Genomic DNA, 20328 nt, shown 5'->3' on the forward strand with positions numbered 1-20328 from the left:
ATTCAGAAAATGTTTTTTGACAAATAGATCCTTACTAGGCATATTAATACAGAACCCTGAGTAATAATTCATTTAAACTACAATACGGAACCATATTTCCTGCACCTCTCAGAGGAGTGCAAAGGCTTGGGGGAGTCATGGATAACAGAGGAGCTGAAGGAGAGGGAAGTAATTGCTGGGTAGGAGCCTGGATGTGAACTTGAAAGATTATTGGGTATTGGTGGGAAAAGTATGGAACAGGATTTTTGGGGGTGCGGGGAGGAACTGTTAGGTAGCTTCCCCCATGCAGACCTTGGCTGACACCTAGCCTCTACCCTTTAGTCAGGCACATCTGCCCCTGCACCCCCTTGTGTCCTTGCAACCCCTGGCCACATGTGTCCATTCACCCCCACTCAGCCATCTCCCTTCACCCTGTAGATCTGCACCTCCTTCCCCCCTCTGCCCATGTGGCCCTGCACCTCCACTCCCATTCAGCCCCTGCCACAGTTTGTCCTCCCCCATGAGCCCCTGTCTGACCCCCCCAGTAGCTCCACGCTGTCTGTCTCCCCATAGCCCCCCCGTCTCCTGACCTGGCCCAACAGGCACTGTGAAGACGACAGGCTCTTTCTCTTCCCTAGCTGGCTGGGAGCAGCTGCTGTGTTCTAGTGCCAGAGTGCCCTCTGGTGGGCAAAAGACAGAACTGCAGCAAAATTCCAGCAGAAGCTTTTTTCTGTGCAAATTATTAAAAATATGCACAGCTCATTAATTATGCACATGCGCAGTGGCACAGAATTCCCCCAGAAGTATAACCAGTAAAGGGAGCTCTGCTATTGGATCACCTTTGCTGCAGATATTTACTCTAAGTGACTAGCACACTGTTGGTATTGTACAAACAAATAATATACTACTACTACTTTTGGGTTCCCAGGAGCACAGCAACTTTAGGCTTCCAATTTGTTGGCATTTCAAATTTGAGTCACCCTTAAGTGCTTTAGTTGATGCATCTCTGAAGGGTCAATCCATCCTTGACTGTATACATGTCACCATAGAGTAAAAACAGATCTACTGAAAACTTTCAAAAGAAATGAAAGCTTGATAATGAGATGAGCAAGTGATTGCTGCTCTGTGAATTGATTATTAGTAATTTCTATATGGTATTGCCTAAAGACCCCAAATGAGATCAAGGTTGCATTGTTCTAGACATTATACACACTTATGCATGCACATGCTGCACAGAGAGTAACTTGTGCCATGAAGAGCTTACAGTTTAAACAGACAAGACAGAAAAGTGTGGCGGGGTACCACAGAGAGGTGAAGTGACTTGCCCAAGGTCATGCAGCAGTTCAGTGGCAAAACCAAGAATAGAATTCAGGTCTACTGACTTCCAGAGCAGTGTCCTATTTTTTTTGAGCACCCTGCCTCTCAAGAATACCACTTATTGGAAACCCATTAACTTCCTCTCCAAACTTCGAATTTCTTTCTTAGAGTTCCCACTCTTTCTAGAAAAGAAAGAGTTCCCTGAAGAGGGAAGGAGGGTTCACTATAATTTTAGTCAAAGTGTATTTTAAGAACTGCTCTACCAAAACAAAATGTCCAAAACAAAAACAGTTACATATTACAAAAAAAGTATGCAGAACACTCCAAATGGCTGTTTAGCATATATCTGACAAAAATTTGCTTAGTATATATTGCTCTGGCCCACCTACAATGTGTAGTTAGCTCCCTTCAAACCATCTTTACCGTAAGTGTGTAATAACTGATCTACTCTGATAAGTTATTAATCCTTTTAGAACACCAAATTATATAAACTGAGAGATGAGAAACCACCTTAATGAATACATTCCAGTTCCTTCTCTCCCTTACATTCAGTTTCTCTTTCCCTTGACTTAGACCATTCTACTCTGTTTTTTTTCCCTTTATTCTGCCCACTTCATTGATCTACATAGGAACATTGGACATGTGACCAGAAAGGACCTCCTAAATCATCAAGTCCTGTCCTTTGCTATCACACACAACTTCATCATATAATTCCATCAAACTTCTGAAGCTTCATCTTAAAACTCTTCTGATGGTTAGACATCTACTTCTAATTTCCATCCTAAATTTATTCACATCCAGTTTATACCCATTTGTTCTTGTGCCAACATTTTCCTTTAGCTTAAATAGAGCAGTCATATCCCCTTTCAGCTTTTGTTTTGCTAGGCTAACAAAACCAAGTTCTTTTAGACTCCTCTTGTAAGATAAGCTTTCTTCATTCCCAATATCATCCTAGTAGCCCTTCTCTGCACATGTTCCAGTTTGAATTCACTTTCGTGAACATGCGTGACTGGAATTTTTCACAGACACATAAGATTGGTGGCTATTAGTCAGACTGTGATCTATTAATACCCCCAAGTCTTTCTCCTCTTTTGTTTCCAACTGAGAAGCCCCCAGATCTGCCTTTGTGGTTTACACTGCCGCTCTCACTATTGTTAATACCAGTGGAATTGCACCAGTACTACAGCAACGGTGGGAGAATTTGACAAAAACAATGAAGACAAAATCCAAATTTAAAACTCACCATTCTTTCTGGGAGAAAAGACTGGACATGATTCGCAGGAACAGAGGAGGTGCCAAATCAAGAAGTAGGAATATCAGATCTGGTAAGCCAATTTCATGGTGCCCAGAAAAGGGAAGTAGTACAGGAGGGATTAACTGCATTGTAGATGGGACACAGCTTTCATTTCTATAGTCACCACCCAAAATCTGATCCTCATGAGAAACTTGTTGAACCTTTTCAGGCAGTTTACTGGTGCAGAAAGGACTCCAGACTTCTTTAGAGTGAGAAAATACTAAAAATAAACAACTCTTGCTAATATGAAGGAACTGTATGTGTTCTACTGCTCCCGTTTCCAGAAGGGAGGCAATTGCCTATCTCAAACTCACAAGAAAAGGCCCCTTAAAGCAATATGGAGGAGGATGCAGCACAGTGGTCTTGTGAAGAGAAAAGCTGGTGTAGTGGGTAAAGCACTGGACTGGGACTGCTATTCCTAGGTCTCTCTCAGACTTCCTGTTTGAATCATGTCCTTCATTTCAAAAGGGAGCTGGACTGTGCCATAACTCTCTCTGTGCCTTATCTGTAAAATGGGAATATTTCCCAACCTCACAAGGTTTCTGTAGGGATAAATTCATTAATATTGGTGAGATGCTGAGACAAGTGCCATAGAAAAACTTAAATATACACATTAAATAATAGAAAAATAACGTCAGGCTATAGCCCTTCTCTATTGTACCAAGGAACCGGATGTATAAAGTGATACATGGTAAAGTGATATGCTGGGGAAAACTAAATCTATTGAACCCAACAGTCTTTATAAAGGAGACCCACACAGCAGTTCTGATTGGTTCTCTCTAGGATCGCTTCTTAGAAGAAGTAGCGAAGACTAAATTGTTTTGAGATCACGGGATAAAATTTACTATCTTAAATATAAGTATTATTATGTTATTAAAGAAACCTGTTTTCTACTGAGGCTGAAAGGATGACTGTTGATGCTCTCTTGAATATTGTGAATGACCCCAAGAACAGTAAAGTGGTTGGATGCCATGATATTGTTTCCTTCAGTCTCCTTGTTTAGCATCAGTCTACTGTTAAATAAATTAGGACCCTTTAAGCACAAATCCAGTATCTTACCCTCTCTTTCATGAATGGACCAAAGTATGTAACCACGAAAACCTCCATAGCATTACCACAACTACTATTGGCTGATCACAGTGTCAACCTAAAATTCCACATTAAGGGACACATGCCCAGAGTACACCTTTTTGTTCTATGTATTTATGGCTCAATAGCAGGCAGCATCTTAGTTAGTGATTATAATCATACTTGCTCATGATCACTTGGTAGTTTGCCAGATTACCCTAGCTATTTTTTCCAGACTCTGAGATTCCTTCTTTTATAGGAAGGCTTGATGGTCTTTCACCAATGATCTAACAGAGGCTGCAGAATCTAAGACAATGCATGGAATGGAGGATTCCATGTCCTCTTTATGATATTTTGATAATCTTGGATCAGCAGGTGGCCATGTGGGCTTATCGCTATTGCAGTGGTGCAGCTGAGTGGGAAAATAATGACTGTCTCTCCTACTCCCTTTGAACCTCCTGGGCAGATAAAGACATAAGCTAGCTGTACACAGTCTAAAGAAATATCCTTTCCCTAGGCATGCTAAGCGCAAGTCGTTCTGGTCTAACTGCAGCCTGTCAGAAGTGAATTAAGTGCTTTCTCTCCACCCACCCCCAGAAAAGATACATGTTACACCTTCAACTGTAATAGCAGATGGTGGCAAGACTTTAAGGAAAAAATAAGTTCTATTATTTTATTAATTTTAAATAAAAGTAAGAACTCAAAAAAAGTTGAGGAAACCTTTAGTTAATTTTAGAACCTAAAATCTACAAGGAAAGATATCTACAGTAGGTTGAATATTTGTTGAGAGGAATATGAAGAAGAAAATAGAAAAATATTCCAGAACAGTGTAAAAGCTGAGCACCTTTTAATAATTTTGACCCTGGAGTACAGTTCTGTGTGTGCAGTGGCTCTCAGCCTCATGTCCCAAGCACCAGCCTGTAAGAAGGTCTGAGGTCCAAGAGACCCAGTACACAGATCCCAAAAGTGGGGTCTGTGGATGCAGTTTTGTAAGAGAAAATGATTTTGCCTGCAGCTGTGGAAGAAGTCCCCCCTTTGAAGGTTTTATACAATTGTCTGATTTTTGCCAGCAAGCGACACTGCAATAGCTATGTAATATTTAGTATGGGTTTTTTTTGTCTTAGCCTAAATACATATTGCTTTCACACACTTATCACAGGAAAAAAATCCTGCAACAAAAGTTGAAAGATCAGGACTAGGTAAACTAACAGATTTTTCCCCCCACTTTTAACATTTAGAATGCTACAAACTCTTGACCCTGGAAAAATAATACAAATTGATTTAACTTTGCAAGATTTGTTAATATAGGAAAAGCCTTCCTACTATTTTTTTTTTTTTTTTTTTATAGATTTGTATCTTGTAATTCCAGTGGTATTTAAACAAAACTCGAATATAGATTTTCATTTAATTTCAGAACGGTTTCTTGTAAAGGTCAGCTATACTACCACTTTGCCACAGACACATGGAAGGGAGGACATGGACACAGATTAACAAATTCTATATACCTCCTTAATCCCTACTCTTGCCTGCTTCCTAGGGAATTCAACAAGACTTTGCTTACTCCCTCATTGGGATGCCTGTATCAGTCTCTGAGCAGATGCTGACTCTAGTGCATACCAACATGTAGAGGGTTGCTCTGTGGATAAGCCTCCACAAGTCCCTTAATGGTGGACTTGTCCCTGAACAATGGGAGAAGTAATATGTCCCATCTCCCAATCACAGCGGTCAAACCTGCAAGGACTATCCTGCCTTTAAAATGCTAAACACATGACAACTGCTTATCTGATACAACAGACTCATGAATGAGCTTTCGTCCTAAGTAGAGTTTGGCACACTTTCTCCTTCTCCTTGTACATTTTCCCCACTAATACGCCTGCCCATTCTACCTATGTCCCCCAACGGAGTTGTATGAAAGCACCCGTATACTGCTAAGCCTATGTCTAGTGAGAGGAGTGTTGTGTGGTTTGGCTTCATTGTAATTCAAATAGTGTGCTTCTGCTCCAAATACAGCCAACCAGCATGCTCCTTTGCAGCTGAGATGCACTACTTGGCCCCCTATTTGATCTGGGTTCTGACTACTCTAATCCAAAAACTTTGCTTCTATCACATCCACCACAATGCAAACAAGAGAATATGCTGTGGGATGGGTAAAACAATGCTTGGTACTGTTCCCTGGGTGATGGCACAGGCAAGGAGTGCCAGGGGGCAATTAAATCTATGTTATGGTTTGTCAATTACATTTGGTAATCTAGCCTACTCAGATTTACAAAGCCTTGAAACTTTAAAGAAAGAATATAAGGTTACCATATCTCATCTAAAGAGACATAAGGAACATGGGGAATTACTTTTATTTAGAAATTTAAGAAGAAATCAGAAAAGAACCAATCATGTGAGGAAATGCAAAATGAAGAAATCGATGCTAAGGCTTTGTGCAACTGGCATTCATTTAAAAAAAAAAATCTATTCAGGGTTGTCTTTTCAGATTGTCAGATTAAACAAGCCACATAGCGTTTGCTGCAAACCCATAATTACAGATTATTATAGTATACAAAAGATGCAAGGCATAAAAAGCTGCTGCAATTCACTACACTGTAATAGAACATGCAGTGGAAGTTAATTCTGGCAAATGCTTTAAATATTAGCTTTACATAATACGTATAGGTGAAACTGTAATTAGGACAGAATGAATCCTTCAAAGCTGCTTTCATTCTGACCCTGCAGATGATTACTTTTTGCTAATAAGACCACTGCCATTTGACAAAAAGCCAAATACAGTACCTTTCTTCATTCTTCAGTAAATTTAATAATTACAGCTCCTCCTGCCAATAGTTCTCAAATCAGACTTGTTCAATCCAATACTGAGCTTATTAGGGGGCAGCTCTATGTTTAGAATTCTTTGGCCAAAAAAGTACTTGAGGATGATGAAGCGTGTCTTAGACAAGGGCACAATGATTAGCCATTTTCCCCACATAAAAAAACAGCACGTAGTCACTACAGACCACAAAATCACCTGCTGTTAGCACACAGCTGCTACAAAAAGGTTCTGCATTTATCTGGCTCTTAATATCTTTAAGGAAGCCTACAGGGAACAACTTAATATGGAGGAAGAATAGCATTACAGAGAGTATTTGGTATCAATATTAAACTCATCTTTTTCAATTTTCTTTCCATTGAGGCCATTTGATAGATACATTTTACAAGAAATGTGTCACTACTTTAAATCTTAGTTTCTCGTGTCTGCTGTCTTTATTTCAGAAGAAAGTGTTCTTAATTTCGGACTCTGATAAAGTTTGAAGTAGATGACAAAACTGTATTCTAGAATAATTAACTCTTTTTTTTTTTACAAATGTGTAAAATAGGCACAGAATGAATTATGATAGGTTTCAATAATCCATTTTTAAATATGGAAAACTTTCAACAGTCTTTCAAATTCTGTCATGTCAGTTTAGTGATATTATAAAATCACATTAGGAAGATCATAAAAAACAAAATTATAAAAAAAGAGCAAAATTAAGACTTAAGTGCACTCATTTACCTAAAACAAAATGAGAAGTAAAACACTTACACATCACATTGCAGTATTTTACACTTTTAATACACATGAACAGAAGGATCCGTATAAGACTGATTTCCATGTTGTAAAGGATCTATTCATTTTAGTTAACTGAGTTGTAATTGTTCAAAATTACACTGTTTCATTCTATATTGATGAACATTACGTATTGTCTAAAATGACATTAAATATAATTTAAAATTCATTATGTAGACACACTTCAGTATTGGAAACCAAGAGACTGTCTATTCTCTTTTAAATAAGAGTTCATCCAGACAATTTGACATACCTTCTGTGACAGGCTGGAGCTTAGAAGATCGCTCTGAATCAGGGGAATGTAGTGGTTCTGGTTCTTTCAGGCTTTCTAAATGCATAAAAGGATCATAATCCACAGATGCCAAATCAGAAAGGCTTAAAGGAAAATATTTTGGGTTGCTGAAACACTGAGCTCCATAGACACATCCATGCAGAACCTAGAACAAGATCAGGATTTCAAGACCAATTACTAACTTTATTTCATTTTCTGATTAATTTGTTAAAAACAGAAAACCTACGACCAAACAATGAAACCTACTCAACAGGGTAAAAAAAAATGTGGGCTAGTTTTAGACATTGTATGTTCATGGATCTGAACTCCTGTCTGCAAGTGCTATATTTAAGGAGGCTTCGTAAAAACAGCAGCATGTGTAAAAGGGATACGTAATAAAAATACAGTAAATATATAACTTATCATAAACCAGTAAGCAACCTCTACCTCTAGATTTCCTATTCTCTATGTATGTACATTTCAAATGTAAGATTTTGGGGGGGTAAAGTCTGTCTTTGTTTTGTACTTAATGTGTGGTGTAAATATATGGTCAGTGCCAAATTAAACAAAGGTTAAAATAATTCAATCTGTAAGGGTTACATTCCAATCTACATACATTGTCTTGTTTGTAGGGTTGACCTTCACCACGGCCCAGGGCCAGCTCTAGGTTTTTTGCTGCCTCAAGCAAAAAAATTTGTGCCCCCCCCCCGACTTTTTTTTTTGGCTTTTAAACATGTTTTCACTTTGCAATGTTTAAGTTTGTTTTTTTTTGACTGTTTAAAATAAAAAAAAATGAAAACAGAATTTGTAGTTAGTGAAATAAAACAAATTTCCTACTAGTGTACTCATTTAATTTTAACATGACAATTACAAACAATTTGGGTTCAACTATACACTGTTATGAAAAACGTTAGTGTCTTCCGGTGTGCCCAGTTTCTCATAAATTAAAAGAATTTATATGAACTGAATTTTTCTGTTTTTATACTTGCACAGTCCCTTAATAATTCAGTGAAATCTAAATTTTTTGCAATGGTACTTGCAACTGAAATTAATGCAAGTACTGACAAACGATTTTGAGACATGGTGGACCTCAAATAATTTTTTGGTAATCTCAGTTTTGAGAAACTGTGCTCACCAGAAGCCACTGATACTAGTAATGTTAAAAGAATGCGGAATGCTATAGCAGGGTTTGGAGTGAAAAAATAATTTCTTGCTATAAATTCTAATACTTTTAGAGGAGAAGTTTTAGGACTTATTAGCTCAGATAAAGCTATTAATTCATTATACAATTCTACTCCATCAATGTCAGCAGCATTATCAGTACTGAGCGCTAAATGTAGGTCTTGGCAGTGCTTCATGAGGTCTTCTTTGGAAAACTGATTTTTAATATTTCCAATATCGTATACAAATTCAAAAATTTTACAGTAACCATGCAACTGATAAAATCTTTCTTCAATGGAAGCTATAGCTACATCCAAAACCAAAAAACTACATCTTTGGTCTGTGAATACACTAACCACGATCGATTAATTTGTTCCTCATTTTTCATTTTTTTCTTCATACTGGATGGCATAAATCGACGATTCAACTCCTTAAATGGATATTCAAATGTAGACTCTAGTTTTGAAGGACCTTTTCTCACAATAATCACTCGCATTGCATCAGTAATTATTGTTGGCCATGTACTCGGATCCGATCCAATGTCAGCTCCACCATCCAATAATTGTTCTTCAGTTTTAGATTTGGATAACAGTTCTTCGTTTCTGAACTCTTCAGCTGAAGTAGTAAACCTTTGCATGGATTGTGATTGTTCATCTTTCTCAGTTAGCGAAGATAATCTTTGGTCGCATTGTTGTTCATCTTTATCAGTTGATAAAGATAATCTTTGGTTTGATTAGTCTTCATCAGTTGATGAATAATCACTTTCAATGCATTGCTTAGAGCTTTCTCCTTGATTGTTGACTTTTTAAAAATACTTATTTGAGGTATGAGATAGTTTTTCTAATTCTTTTTGCTGTTTCTCTCTTTGTTGCCAGTAGACAGCACAGGAAAGTCATTTTCGTTTTTGTCCCGGCATTTTAGCCCTATAACCACTGGCACTGACGTGACACGGAGATGGGTGTGAATGGTGCTGTTAGGGTGGCATAGTACACACAAGTAATCGTTTTTCCTGATTTAATCAATCAATAACCATTAACGATTACACATTTACACACATACACATTATGAGTGACCGTGTCACGATGTGATACGATATTTTTCACATCATGCTCCTATCACACTACTGGAGTGTTTTTTGATCTTCATGTATTATTTTTTTTTTCCAAACATTGGTGGATTTTTCTGAAAAGAAGAAGAAAAAAAAAAAAAAAAAAGAAGGATGGCCGGAATGCTGCCCCTGCTTGCTTTGCTGGTGCCTAGAGCCGGTCCTAGGCACTGCCCCTGAAATGTAAACCCTTTGAGTAGTATTCTATTATTTGTTTGGCACTGACCTTCTCCTGGACCAACATTATCTACAGCACTATATGAATGATTAAACTTCTTTAGATCAAACATCACAAAATGAGGCAAAACTAACTATTTAGGATACATCCCAAGATTAAGTAGTTCTGGGTAAAATGCATAAGTTTACAGGCAGAAGACGCCTATAGTACAGTCACAGAATTTGAGTCAAATGAAGAGAAGGGTTCTGTCTTCATTCCCCATAACTGACATCACCTTCAGCTTTACAAGTTTTCATTAAAAACAAAACAAAGCAATGTAAAGCACAAGTACCTTATACACACTATTAAGAACAGATTGTTCGGTCTTATTTTCAGCTCCTGTGGTGTGAAGAGGTTGCAGTAAGGTCTTTAAAGGCAAGGCCATTATCCAGTCCAATAAACAGAGAAGTAAAGAAACCACCAGCTGTAACAACAGTATTTTTAGTTATAATTCACTTAAAATAGCAGCCTGCGACTTTACATTTTTGACTGTATTTTGTTTTCCTGCTTTAGACTCTCTTCCATACAGGTATTCAACCTTAGGCAATACCACCACATTAAAGTTACTTAAAAGCTATTGTATGCCTAAACTCCATATTGTATGTGAAAGCTCTAGCTGCTGAGACCGCAACTTATATTCTGTCCAAGGACTATCAATATGAATAGCTTTTCATTAACATAATCGTGATAGGTGGGTGAATAGATGTGCCTGTGCTGATAAATTTCCATGATTTTGCAAAGTTCATTGAAAAACAAATTTGTTTAAAATGACAGATCATCAACACGTGAGTGGGGCTGGTGGAATGTTTGCACTTGAGCCTTATGGTAAAGAATAAAAGATCATGCAAGAGTAAACTATCTGAATTGCCTTTACTACTTCATAAATATGGTTATTATTCCTTCATAATCTGCTACTATAACTATACAGCACCATATATTCATTGAAGGATATCCAAATGCTTTCCCATGTCAACAACTATTTTACTCTATAATACACCCATCTTCCTCTAGTGGCTATTTTTACATTGTCCATTACACAACAAACACTCCAAGGTTTCAAACACGGATCAGACTACTAGTTCAATAATAATGGTAAATTCATGTCAAACAGCTCTCTCATAACACAATTAAACTTATTTGTAGTTTAAAAACCTAAGGAAGTGGCCATCGTGAAATAAATAAAACTGAGTTCAAATAAACAGCAACAAAATTCTTCAAAATACTTTAAATATGTTTTAAAGAGTCTTTATCAATGTGACAACAAAAAAACCCCTAACGCAATTTCTGAAACTATATTTTATTATAAGACATATAAGCATAATACCCATTTTGCAGCAATAATCTTAACTTTGCCCCACAGTGACATCATGCAATAAACACATGACGATTAAGGGATTTTAGTATTTATGGTCCCAGATTTAGATGACAGAACATAGCTTGAGAAGAAATCTCCTTAAATAGAGGAATCACCTGCCAGCGTAAACTTGGTGAAGGTGGAGCTCTGCTGTGCCTTACACCAGTTGCTACCCAGCCCCAGCATAAGGGTTCTATTATTAGCATAAGGAGAAGGAGATGGCATCTTATGTGTGTTTTGGGTCTGAGTGTGGAAAGAGGAAGGAATAGCTGTGGTGGAGGAGAGGAACTCTGATCTTCCACGGCTGTGAGGACTGATGGAGCTTACAACAGTGGCAGAAGTTAAAGCAAGTCCCCTACTACTCTGCTTTCCACCAGGGCCAGGTGACCAAGGACAAGAGAACCACAATCAACCACATACTGCCCTGAGTTGAGATGCCCCTTTCAAAAATGGCCATTGCCTTTCATTGCTCCCAATAGAAGTGGAGCCAAACTGCCCTTAGGGGATGGTAATCCACTATGTTATGAAGAGGCAGAAAGGAGCACTGACAAGCAGCTGAATGAAAGCAGAGGCCATCTTTGTTAAGGGCCTCAGGCCCACTCAGAACAACAGGAGATTGCCATCTTCAGAGAATTGAAGAATTATGTGCTACTCCTAAAGAATGCACTTTAAATTGTTCTTGGTAGCAATACAAAATGATAATTAATCCTAAAGTGGTCTTCAAACGTAGTCTATGCACAAGGTTTCAATACATTAACTATATAGAAAGTTTGAAAAGTCTACAATACTCCAGTATGAGGATCTTTAGGACAAGAAGAAAAGGCCTGACACAGGGTGCTAAGTTTATTAATGGAAAAATTTTAAGATTAATTTTAACTCTAATAGCTCTACTTGTAAATTCTGAGAAAACTCATTTTATTCTCAAAGAATAAATGCTGTAATTTTGCGGAGAATATACTATATTTTACATACAAAGAGTCTGAATCCTTAAGGCAAAAGTCAACCGTAATCATGGAGCCATGACTGGCAATTCCATAGTTATATTAACAGTAGCATATAAAAAAAGCATGATTAATGTCTAATTACCCTTTTGTCCTGTTCATAAGAGGAAGCTTCTGTATTGGGTAAAAGCTGAGTAATAGTTGCTATCAGGATCTGTGAACAATAAGTAGTTTTCTTTAAAAGTTACAGTTCTTTTAAATTTAAATATCTCATCCGGCAAATGTGATACAATACCATACCTATGGCTAAATTCTTCTAAAATTATGTCAAACTGTAGCATTCAGTTGGGTTGTTGCTTGTAAAACTATTTTTATTGAACTTCAAAAAGACACTACCTAATGAACATTAGGGGCTAAGTTATATGTGCCTCATGCAGGTGTGCAAGGAGGTAACAGAGGCCTTCCTCCACCTACCTAGTACATCCATGAGGGCAGCAAACTTAATTTGACTAAAAGCACGCTTTATACTTAACATCTATAAACATCACAATCTTCAGTTTGCTACTTCAATTTCAATTATATGATTTCCTAAAATCCCTAGAAAACTGCAAATTGTTTAAAACATTTTGTAATTACTTACTTGAATAATTTTTAAAGGTGAATCAGCTTGGTATGTTTGAAGCCTATATACATAATGAATCAGCATGTTAAGCATATTGCAGGCAACATGTGCAACTGTTTTATTTGGAAACTGTAAAAAAGAGAAATGAGTGATAATTACTTTATGACTCTCCATGGTTTCAAGCTATGACACACTGAATATGATGGACAAACATCTCATTAATAGTATTACAGATTTAGAAAGAGATTAGCAGGACCTGTGGAATGAGTCCATTGCTTTATACTTACTGATCTTCAATTTAACATGAATTACTTTATGATCAGAGACATAAATGGAGTCACTTGATTTCATAGGAGAGGAAGAAAAGACCCATGGGCTACACATCAAAGGGAAAAAACCTTAAGATTTATACTTAGGCTGGCTAATAGTCCCTAGTTCAGAATTGAAGCAGATGACAAGTAGCTGTGCCTTCTTAGAGATTCTGTCAAAACCAAAAATGAATGAAGCAGTAAGCTTTCGTGGGTAAAAACCCCACTCTTCAGATGCATGAAATGGGTTTTTTTACCCACGAAAGCTTATACCCAAATAAATCTGTTAGTCTTTAAGGCGCCACCAGACTCCTCGTTATTTCTGTGGATACAGACTAACACAGCTACCCCTCTGGTACTCAGTAAGCAACAGGATCATGCAAGTAAACTGGTAGATGAAGAGAGAAAAGATTCAGATTTACAGAACATTCATTTTCCTTTTGTTGGAGAGGTGGTGGCATGGATTGAACAGACTTTTTATGAACAGGTGGGAAGCCAGTTTTCAGAGTACCAGGACAGCAGGGCTGACGAGGAAAGCTTTAAACAAGGAAGCAAAGACAGAGCTCAGGTAAAAAAAAAGCAGGACCTAGAGTAGCAAATGGGAAGACTATCAGAAGAGGGAGAGAGTGGAGGGAACCAAATGGTGCTGAGCAGACAGTTTCAAAAGGAACTCAGAGATACTGAGAGATGAGAGAGAGAACGGGTAAAAATGTAAGATGGGGAATTGAGAGGCGGGGAGAAATGTATTTTTTTTTTTTTTAAAAAAAACCCTAAGGTGACTATAAAGAAAAAAGTACAACATAATGAATAAGTATTTCTTTTACTTAGGACACTCAGGTATAAAGGATGTTTTCCAAATCTTTTACATAGTTAAAGTGGCATGTGTTGAAGCAGATAATGTTAGAATCTCTTCATCGAAAAATACTCAATGAGGAAAAAACTTCAGGGACTTCACAACATAAAGGAGATGCAAACAGCTGACCAGGATACACAAGGACAGCAGACCCTTACTTGTACCCTAGCCTAGGCGACATCTGATGGTATGGGAAGGATTGAGACTGAGAACCATGTTAGGCTATTTCCCTTCCTATACATTTTACTGTTCCTTAAACTATTAACTGCGGACACAGGCTTTGGAAATTTAAGAGTCAATTTCATTCTTAATTCTAACATATCCCTCTCTCCCCAAACCTAAGCTAGATATACACAAAAAGCACAGTGTTATTAACACGAATGCAACTGTAGACAACCATTTACAGAGAGCATAAACTGCACAGAAGAAAAACATTTATACATAATATACAGGAAAAAGCACGCAAAGGAATTCTTACTCAACAATATAAACTTTCTGCATCCTTAATTAAACCGAGTACTCTAATCCATATTATCTCTGAATCACAGATCACCCAGAAAATCATTTTAAGTGATTCATGGATGAACTATATAGAAATAACAGGGCTGTAGTTTATTTTACTGACATACAGAATGAGCTCAGACATGACTTAAGGATTTTACATTTTTCTCCTTCATAGTTGTTTAATGTTGAAGATTTAGAAAATAAATCAGTTCAGAGTGTCTTTTATTAAAAGATTAAGCAGAAAGTTACAGAACAAATATTACTTTAAGCGAAATATGCCACTAGCTAGGTGAAGTTGGTTCTCCTGACAATTTACAAGGAATACAATACAATGGTCAAACTGATATTACAGTTGGAATACAATCTATAAGTCAATGGTCTGACTTATCTGGCTTGCCAATTAGTAATGAAATAATACTAAGTTAAGAAAAACAATCCTCAAGATTTTACAGAAAGGTTGATGGGAGAATCCCTTTACTTTAACTTGCTTAAATAACTCAAAGTCTGCTGAAAGTAACAGCTGTTATTTTGTCTTGATTCTAAAGACATACAATTCAAAATAATTTCCTGGTAGCCTCCCTTTTGGCTACCTGTCTCCCATTAAACTTTGCTGTTCACAAGGATTATATTAATCTTGGTTTGTCTAATATATTTCCCTCCCTATATAAACATTGTCTATAGTTTGCTGAAAGTCTGGCACAAACACCAAATATTTTCTAAAACTCCAGACTAACAGCAGCTTTAGAATGACACTGGTTTAACCCAGGGAGCCCTCACTGTATCGACACTTAAAACACAAAAACATATGTATACATACACACACGCACGCGCTGGTGGGCACTGGAATGATTTGAGGGCCCTCTAATTGTTCTACAGAAGGATCTTCACACTTTCTTCTCTTTATAGTCTCTAACTCACGTGGTTGGTCCTAGTTGATATTTACCGGTATCTTTGTTGACAAGATGTGATCTGTGCTTTTGCATGCAGTGGGGCTGTGATCTTTACCTCTCTTGGTTATACTTCAGGACTTGGCTTAGTTGTTCCAGTGCTCTTCACTTCTCCTTCCCTGGGTGGCCAGTCCACAGAATAGAGCAGGATACAGCTCAGGTATCTTGTTGGTGTGAGAGAAAGTTACCCCCCTTTTTTCTGCAAATGGTAAGCATCTTTTGTAGGGATCAAGGATTCTTCTACTCTGCCCTAATAGATACTCTTGCTTAATTAGCAGTTCCAGGCTGGTATAGATCATCAGGGACTAATGACTTGACACCTTTGTCTTGGAGTTACATGGAAGGTTTCCAGACTAGGATGTATAGATTGTAACCCAAATCATTACTAAATGCAAACAGAAGTCTCCTGAAATCAGCACACAAGAAGTTGTCATGTGATAAGAAACTGTTAGGCAAGCTTCCACTTTAGGCTCCAGATTCAAATGTCTTGATTGTTTAAATATAATTAACGACTTATTCAAGGATATGCATTCACTCATTTCCACACATTCTCATGACAGTGAGTTAGTTCTGACACTGGGAAAATAGTTTAAGAAGTGGGGTAGTGGCTAGGACAACTATACAGCCTTTATCCTAATAACCCTTTGCCTATGTACAAAAAACTGCTTTAAACATCTCTTAGCAATGCTAACCTTTGTTATATATTTGGTCAAACAAAGTCACTCACAGGCCTAAGTCCACATACAGCCTATGTTCCTTACGTATCCCTCCCCTCTTTCGAATAAGGGGGGGCGGGGGGGGACATTGTAACTCCGTAGTCTGGAGGGGAGACCTACGCTAGAGAACTTTAGGATCAATCAGTTGTCTTTACATTATTCATAAATTAACAATTTTAATAATAAAGCTGTTTATAAACTTATAATTTTAGAATAAAGCTAAAATAATTTAAAACATTATAAAAGTAAGGATTACATCATCTTAATGCGTGTTAATTTTCATTTGATCATCAGTTCCACCAGGTGAACTTTGTATGTCATTCTGAAACCAACAGAACTCCACTGGCCATCACATACAGTCCTCAGCTAAAACCTCTCCAACGCATCATCAGTCTTCTACAACCCATCCTGGACAACGATCCCTCACTTTCACAGGCCTTGGGAGACAGGCCAGTCCTCGCCCACAGACAACCTGCCAACCTGAACCATATTCTCACCAGCAACGACACACCACGCCATAGTAACTCTAACTCAGGAACCAATCCATGCAACAATCCTCGATGCCAACTCTGCCTACATATCTACACCAGCGACACCATCACAGGACCTAACCAGATCAGCCACACCATCACCGGTTCATTCACCTGCCCATCCACCAATGTAATATACGTCATCATGTGCCAGCAACACTCCTCTGCTATGTACATCGGCCAAACTGGACAGTCCCTACATAAAAGGATAAATGTACACACATCAGATATCAGGAATGGCAATATACAAAAATCTGTAGGAGAAAACTTCAATTTCCCTGGACACCCAATAGCAGATTTAAAGGTAGCCATCCTGCAGCAAAAAAATTTCAGGACCAGACTTCAAAGAGAAGCTGCTGAGCTTCAGTTCATTTGCAATTTTGACACCATCAGCTCAGGATTAAACAAAGACTGTGAATGGCTAGCCAACTACAGAAGCAGTTTCTCCTCCCTCGGTGTTCACACCTCAACTGCTAGGAGAGGGCCTCATCCTCCCTGATTGAACTAACCTTGTTATCCCTAGCCTGATTCTTGCTTGCATATTTATACCTGCCTCTGGAAATTTCCACTACATGCATCTGACGAAGTGGGTATTCACTCACGAAAGCTCATGCTCCAGTACGTCTGTTAGTCTAGAAGGTGCCACAGGACTCTTCGCTGCTTTTACAGATCCAGACTAACACGGCTACCCCTCTGATACTCGTATGTCATTGTGGTTTTAAAATATCAAATATTTTCCACTTTTGTTCTTTGACCTTTTGAATTTTTACCTAAGTAGTAGGGGTCAAGAGGAAAGAACTTTTATTCCACTTCTATGTTTCACAGTTTTGTGGGATAATAAAAGAAAAGTTATAAGTGTAGTGCTCAAGTTTCCCAGTATGCTTAGAATTACGTATTTTGATGTTTCACAACCTAAAATTTGAATTTATTACATTTGATTTTTATTATTTCTGTTTATTGGATACCCTTAGTTTCACAGCATGGAAGTTCCTATGATCCAACAATAGCCAAATGTAATTTAAAAAATAATTGTTTCAAAGAATTCTACAGTTGCTCTTTGAACCTTGGTATCCAATTATAAAAGACTATAGCTTTTAAATTTAGTTAAAACACATGGTTAGGATTACAGTCAACATCAGGAAATTTGGGAATGGTATCTAATGGGGGAGGGATAGCTCTAGTGGTTTGAGCATTGGCCTGCTAAACCCAGGGTTGTGAGTTCAATCCTTGAGGAGGCCATTTAGGGATCTGGGGCAAAAATTGGGGATTGGTCCTGCTTTGAACAGGGGGTTGGACTAGATGACCTCCTGATGTCCCTTCCAACCCTGATATTCTATGATTCTAATCTGTGTTTTTGCCAATCTTGGCCATCTAACTGAATTTGATGGAAATGCCACTTCTGTTTTCTTGTATCTAGTGTGACAGACCCAGACCAGTGGGGTACAGGAGTCTGGTAGAAGGCAAATATACTGGCCACTTGATGAATAGTTTTCTGTTCCCTGAGTAACCAGAGCAGGGGCTGCACTAGAGCAATCAGGAACCTGCTAGAACCAATTAAGACAAGCAAGCTAAGTAAGACACCTGAAGCTAATTAAGAACATACGAGAATCAATTATGGCAGGTAGACTAATCAGGACACCTGGTTTAAAAAGGACCTCCCATCAGTTAATGGAGGGCATGCAAGGAGCAAGGAGTGAGAAGACATGTTGCTAGAGGACTGAGGAGTACAAGCGTGATCAGTCTTCAGGAGGAAGATCCTGCAGTGAGGATAAAGAAGGTGCTGGGGGGAGGCCACAGGGAAGTAGCCCAGGGAGCTGTACCTGTCATGCAGCTGATACAGGAGATATTGTAGACAGCTGCTATCCACAGGGCCCTGGGCTGGAACCTGGTGTAGAGGGTGGGCCCAGGTTCCCCACATCCCCCCAACTCCTGATCGGACACAGGAGGACTTGACCTGGTCTGTGAGCAACACCAGAAAGGAAGGTCTAATTTGGAAAGGGATCTGGCCTGTTCCCGACCCTTTAGGTGGGACATCAGAGACTGCAGAGATTGTTCTCAGTTTCCCCCATGCTGGCCAGTGATGAGGTTTGCTGAGCGAACGGCAGGTTTGAGCCTTTAGCAGAAGGAAGCCAAACTGAGGGCTGCCGTGAACCTCTGAGGTGAGCAAGTCCGCCAAAAAGCACAGGAACCACCAAGGCAGAGGAGGAACTTTGTCACACTAGTACCACTATAATTTTTTGGCTTTATATTCAATAGTCTGAGGTAACTTCCTCCTATTGACCTGACCACATGTGAATTTTCTTGGTCATTACTTTACTTAGAGTATCACTGTGACTTGCACTGGAAATTAAGCTAAATCATGTATTAGTTATATGTTAACAAGGACTTAATTACCATCATGACTGGGGTTTTTTTTTTTTTTTTTTTTTTTTTACACCTTTCCTGTGTGGTACGTGAATGATTCCATAACACTAATATTTTCACCACCATAACTTTCTAACAAAGCAACAAGGCATTCTATGCATATGCTTAGCACTCTAATTTATTTGAAATTTTACTTCTGCTTTCTCCTCCACTCCCCACCTTGCCACACTTTGCCAGGCAGAAGGGTGGCGAGTAGCGTTTTGTTCCATATTCCCCCCACCTTCCCCTTGCTGTACCTGTAAGACAGCTTTGTGTGAAATTTCTTTCAGAGGAATTTTATTTTAAAGGATTTATTTTAGAGGATTCTGACATTTTTAATAAACTTCAAATACTTATAGACTGCAGCAATATGATGAACTGCTCATCATCCTGCCTGAGAATCAAGAGATCTTACTTGGTTAGCTTCTTCTAAATAATCTTGTTTATCTAGGTTCCCTTCCTCAATTTCTGCTTCATCATCACCACCTCAAGTTATTTTCTAGATCACCTGAGTCTGTCCAAGTCTGTTAATAATTCTTGTACCTTTTCCTTACATTGCATATTAAATCCTTTTAACTTTTTCACTCTTCAGTTTTCTTACTCAGGGCTTGTCTACACTTACTGGAGAATTGATGTGTGGTGATCGACGGTCAATTTAGCGGGTCTAGTGAAGACCCGCTAAATCGACCTCAGATCACTCTCCCGTCGACTCCTGTACTCCACCGGATTGAGAAGAGTAAGGAGTCAATGGGAGAGCGTCTCCCATTGACATCGCGTAGTGTGGACCCCATAGTAAGTAGATCTAAGCTATGTCGACTTGAGTTACGCTATTCACGTAACTCAAATTGCGTAGCTTAGATAGACTTTTCCCTGTTGCGTAGACAAGGCCTTACTCTCTTATGTGCCTCATCCAAGCACTGACTGAGTACTCTATTTTTATATTACAGAGAGTTTATTACTAATGCAGCGAGTTCAACATCAGAGAGCAAAGAGTGATGGTTGACCGCACGACTAAAATTGTCTGGAATAAGAATGGAAGCGTTGGATGTAAATGTCACTAGTTGGAACTGTGACTAAAAGAAAATTTGCACTTAAAAATATTTTTTTTGTCCCAATATAAAACTGATTGTTTCTCTCCTGTTGCTCTAC

The 20328-nt window shown here is 38.4% G+C and overlaps 1 protein-coding gene across 5 annotated transcripts in view; it reads right to left on the reverse strand.

Annotated features, from left to right (window-relative positions):
• The window catches only part of RALGAPA1 (Ral GTPase activating protein catalytic subunit alpha 1), a 238597-nt gene that overhangs the window by 79530 nt on the left and 138739 nt on the right, over positions 1-20328 (reverse strand). For all 5 annotated transcript variants that reach the window (XM_077819060.1, XM_077819057.1, XM_077819062.1 and 2 more), the window contains exons 29-32: positions 12937-13047; positions 12442-12510; positions 10294-10425; positions 7501-7684 (exon numbers count right to left, since the gene is read on the reverse strand). In XM_077819060.1, the coding sequence (XP_077675186.1) occupies positions 7501-7684; positions 10294-10425; positions 12442-12510; positions 12937-13047 (496 nt within the window). The remainder of the gene's footprint in view (positions 1-7500; positions 7685-10293; positions 10426-12441; positions 12511-12936; positions 13048-20328) is intronic.

The sequence above is a fragment of the Eretmochelys imbricata genome, chromosome 6 (assembly GCF_965152235.1).
Source record: "Eretmochelys imbricata isolate rEreImb1 chromosome 6, rEreImb1.hap1, whole genome shotgun sequence".
NCBI lineage: Eukaryota > Metazoa > Chordata > Testudines > Cheloniidae > Eretmochelys > Eretmochelys imbricata.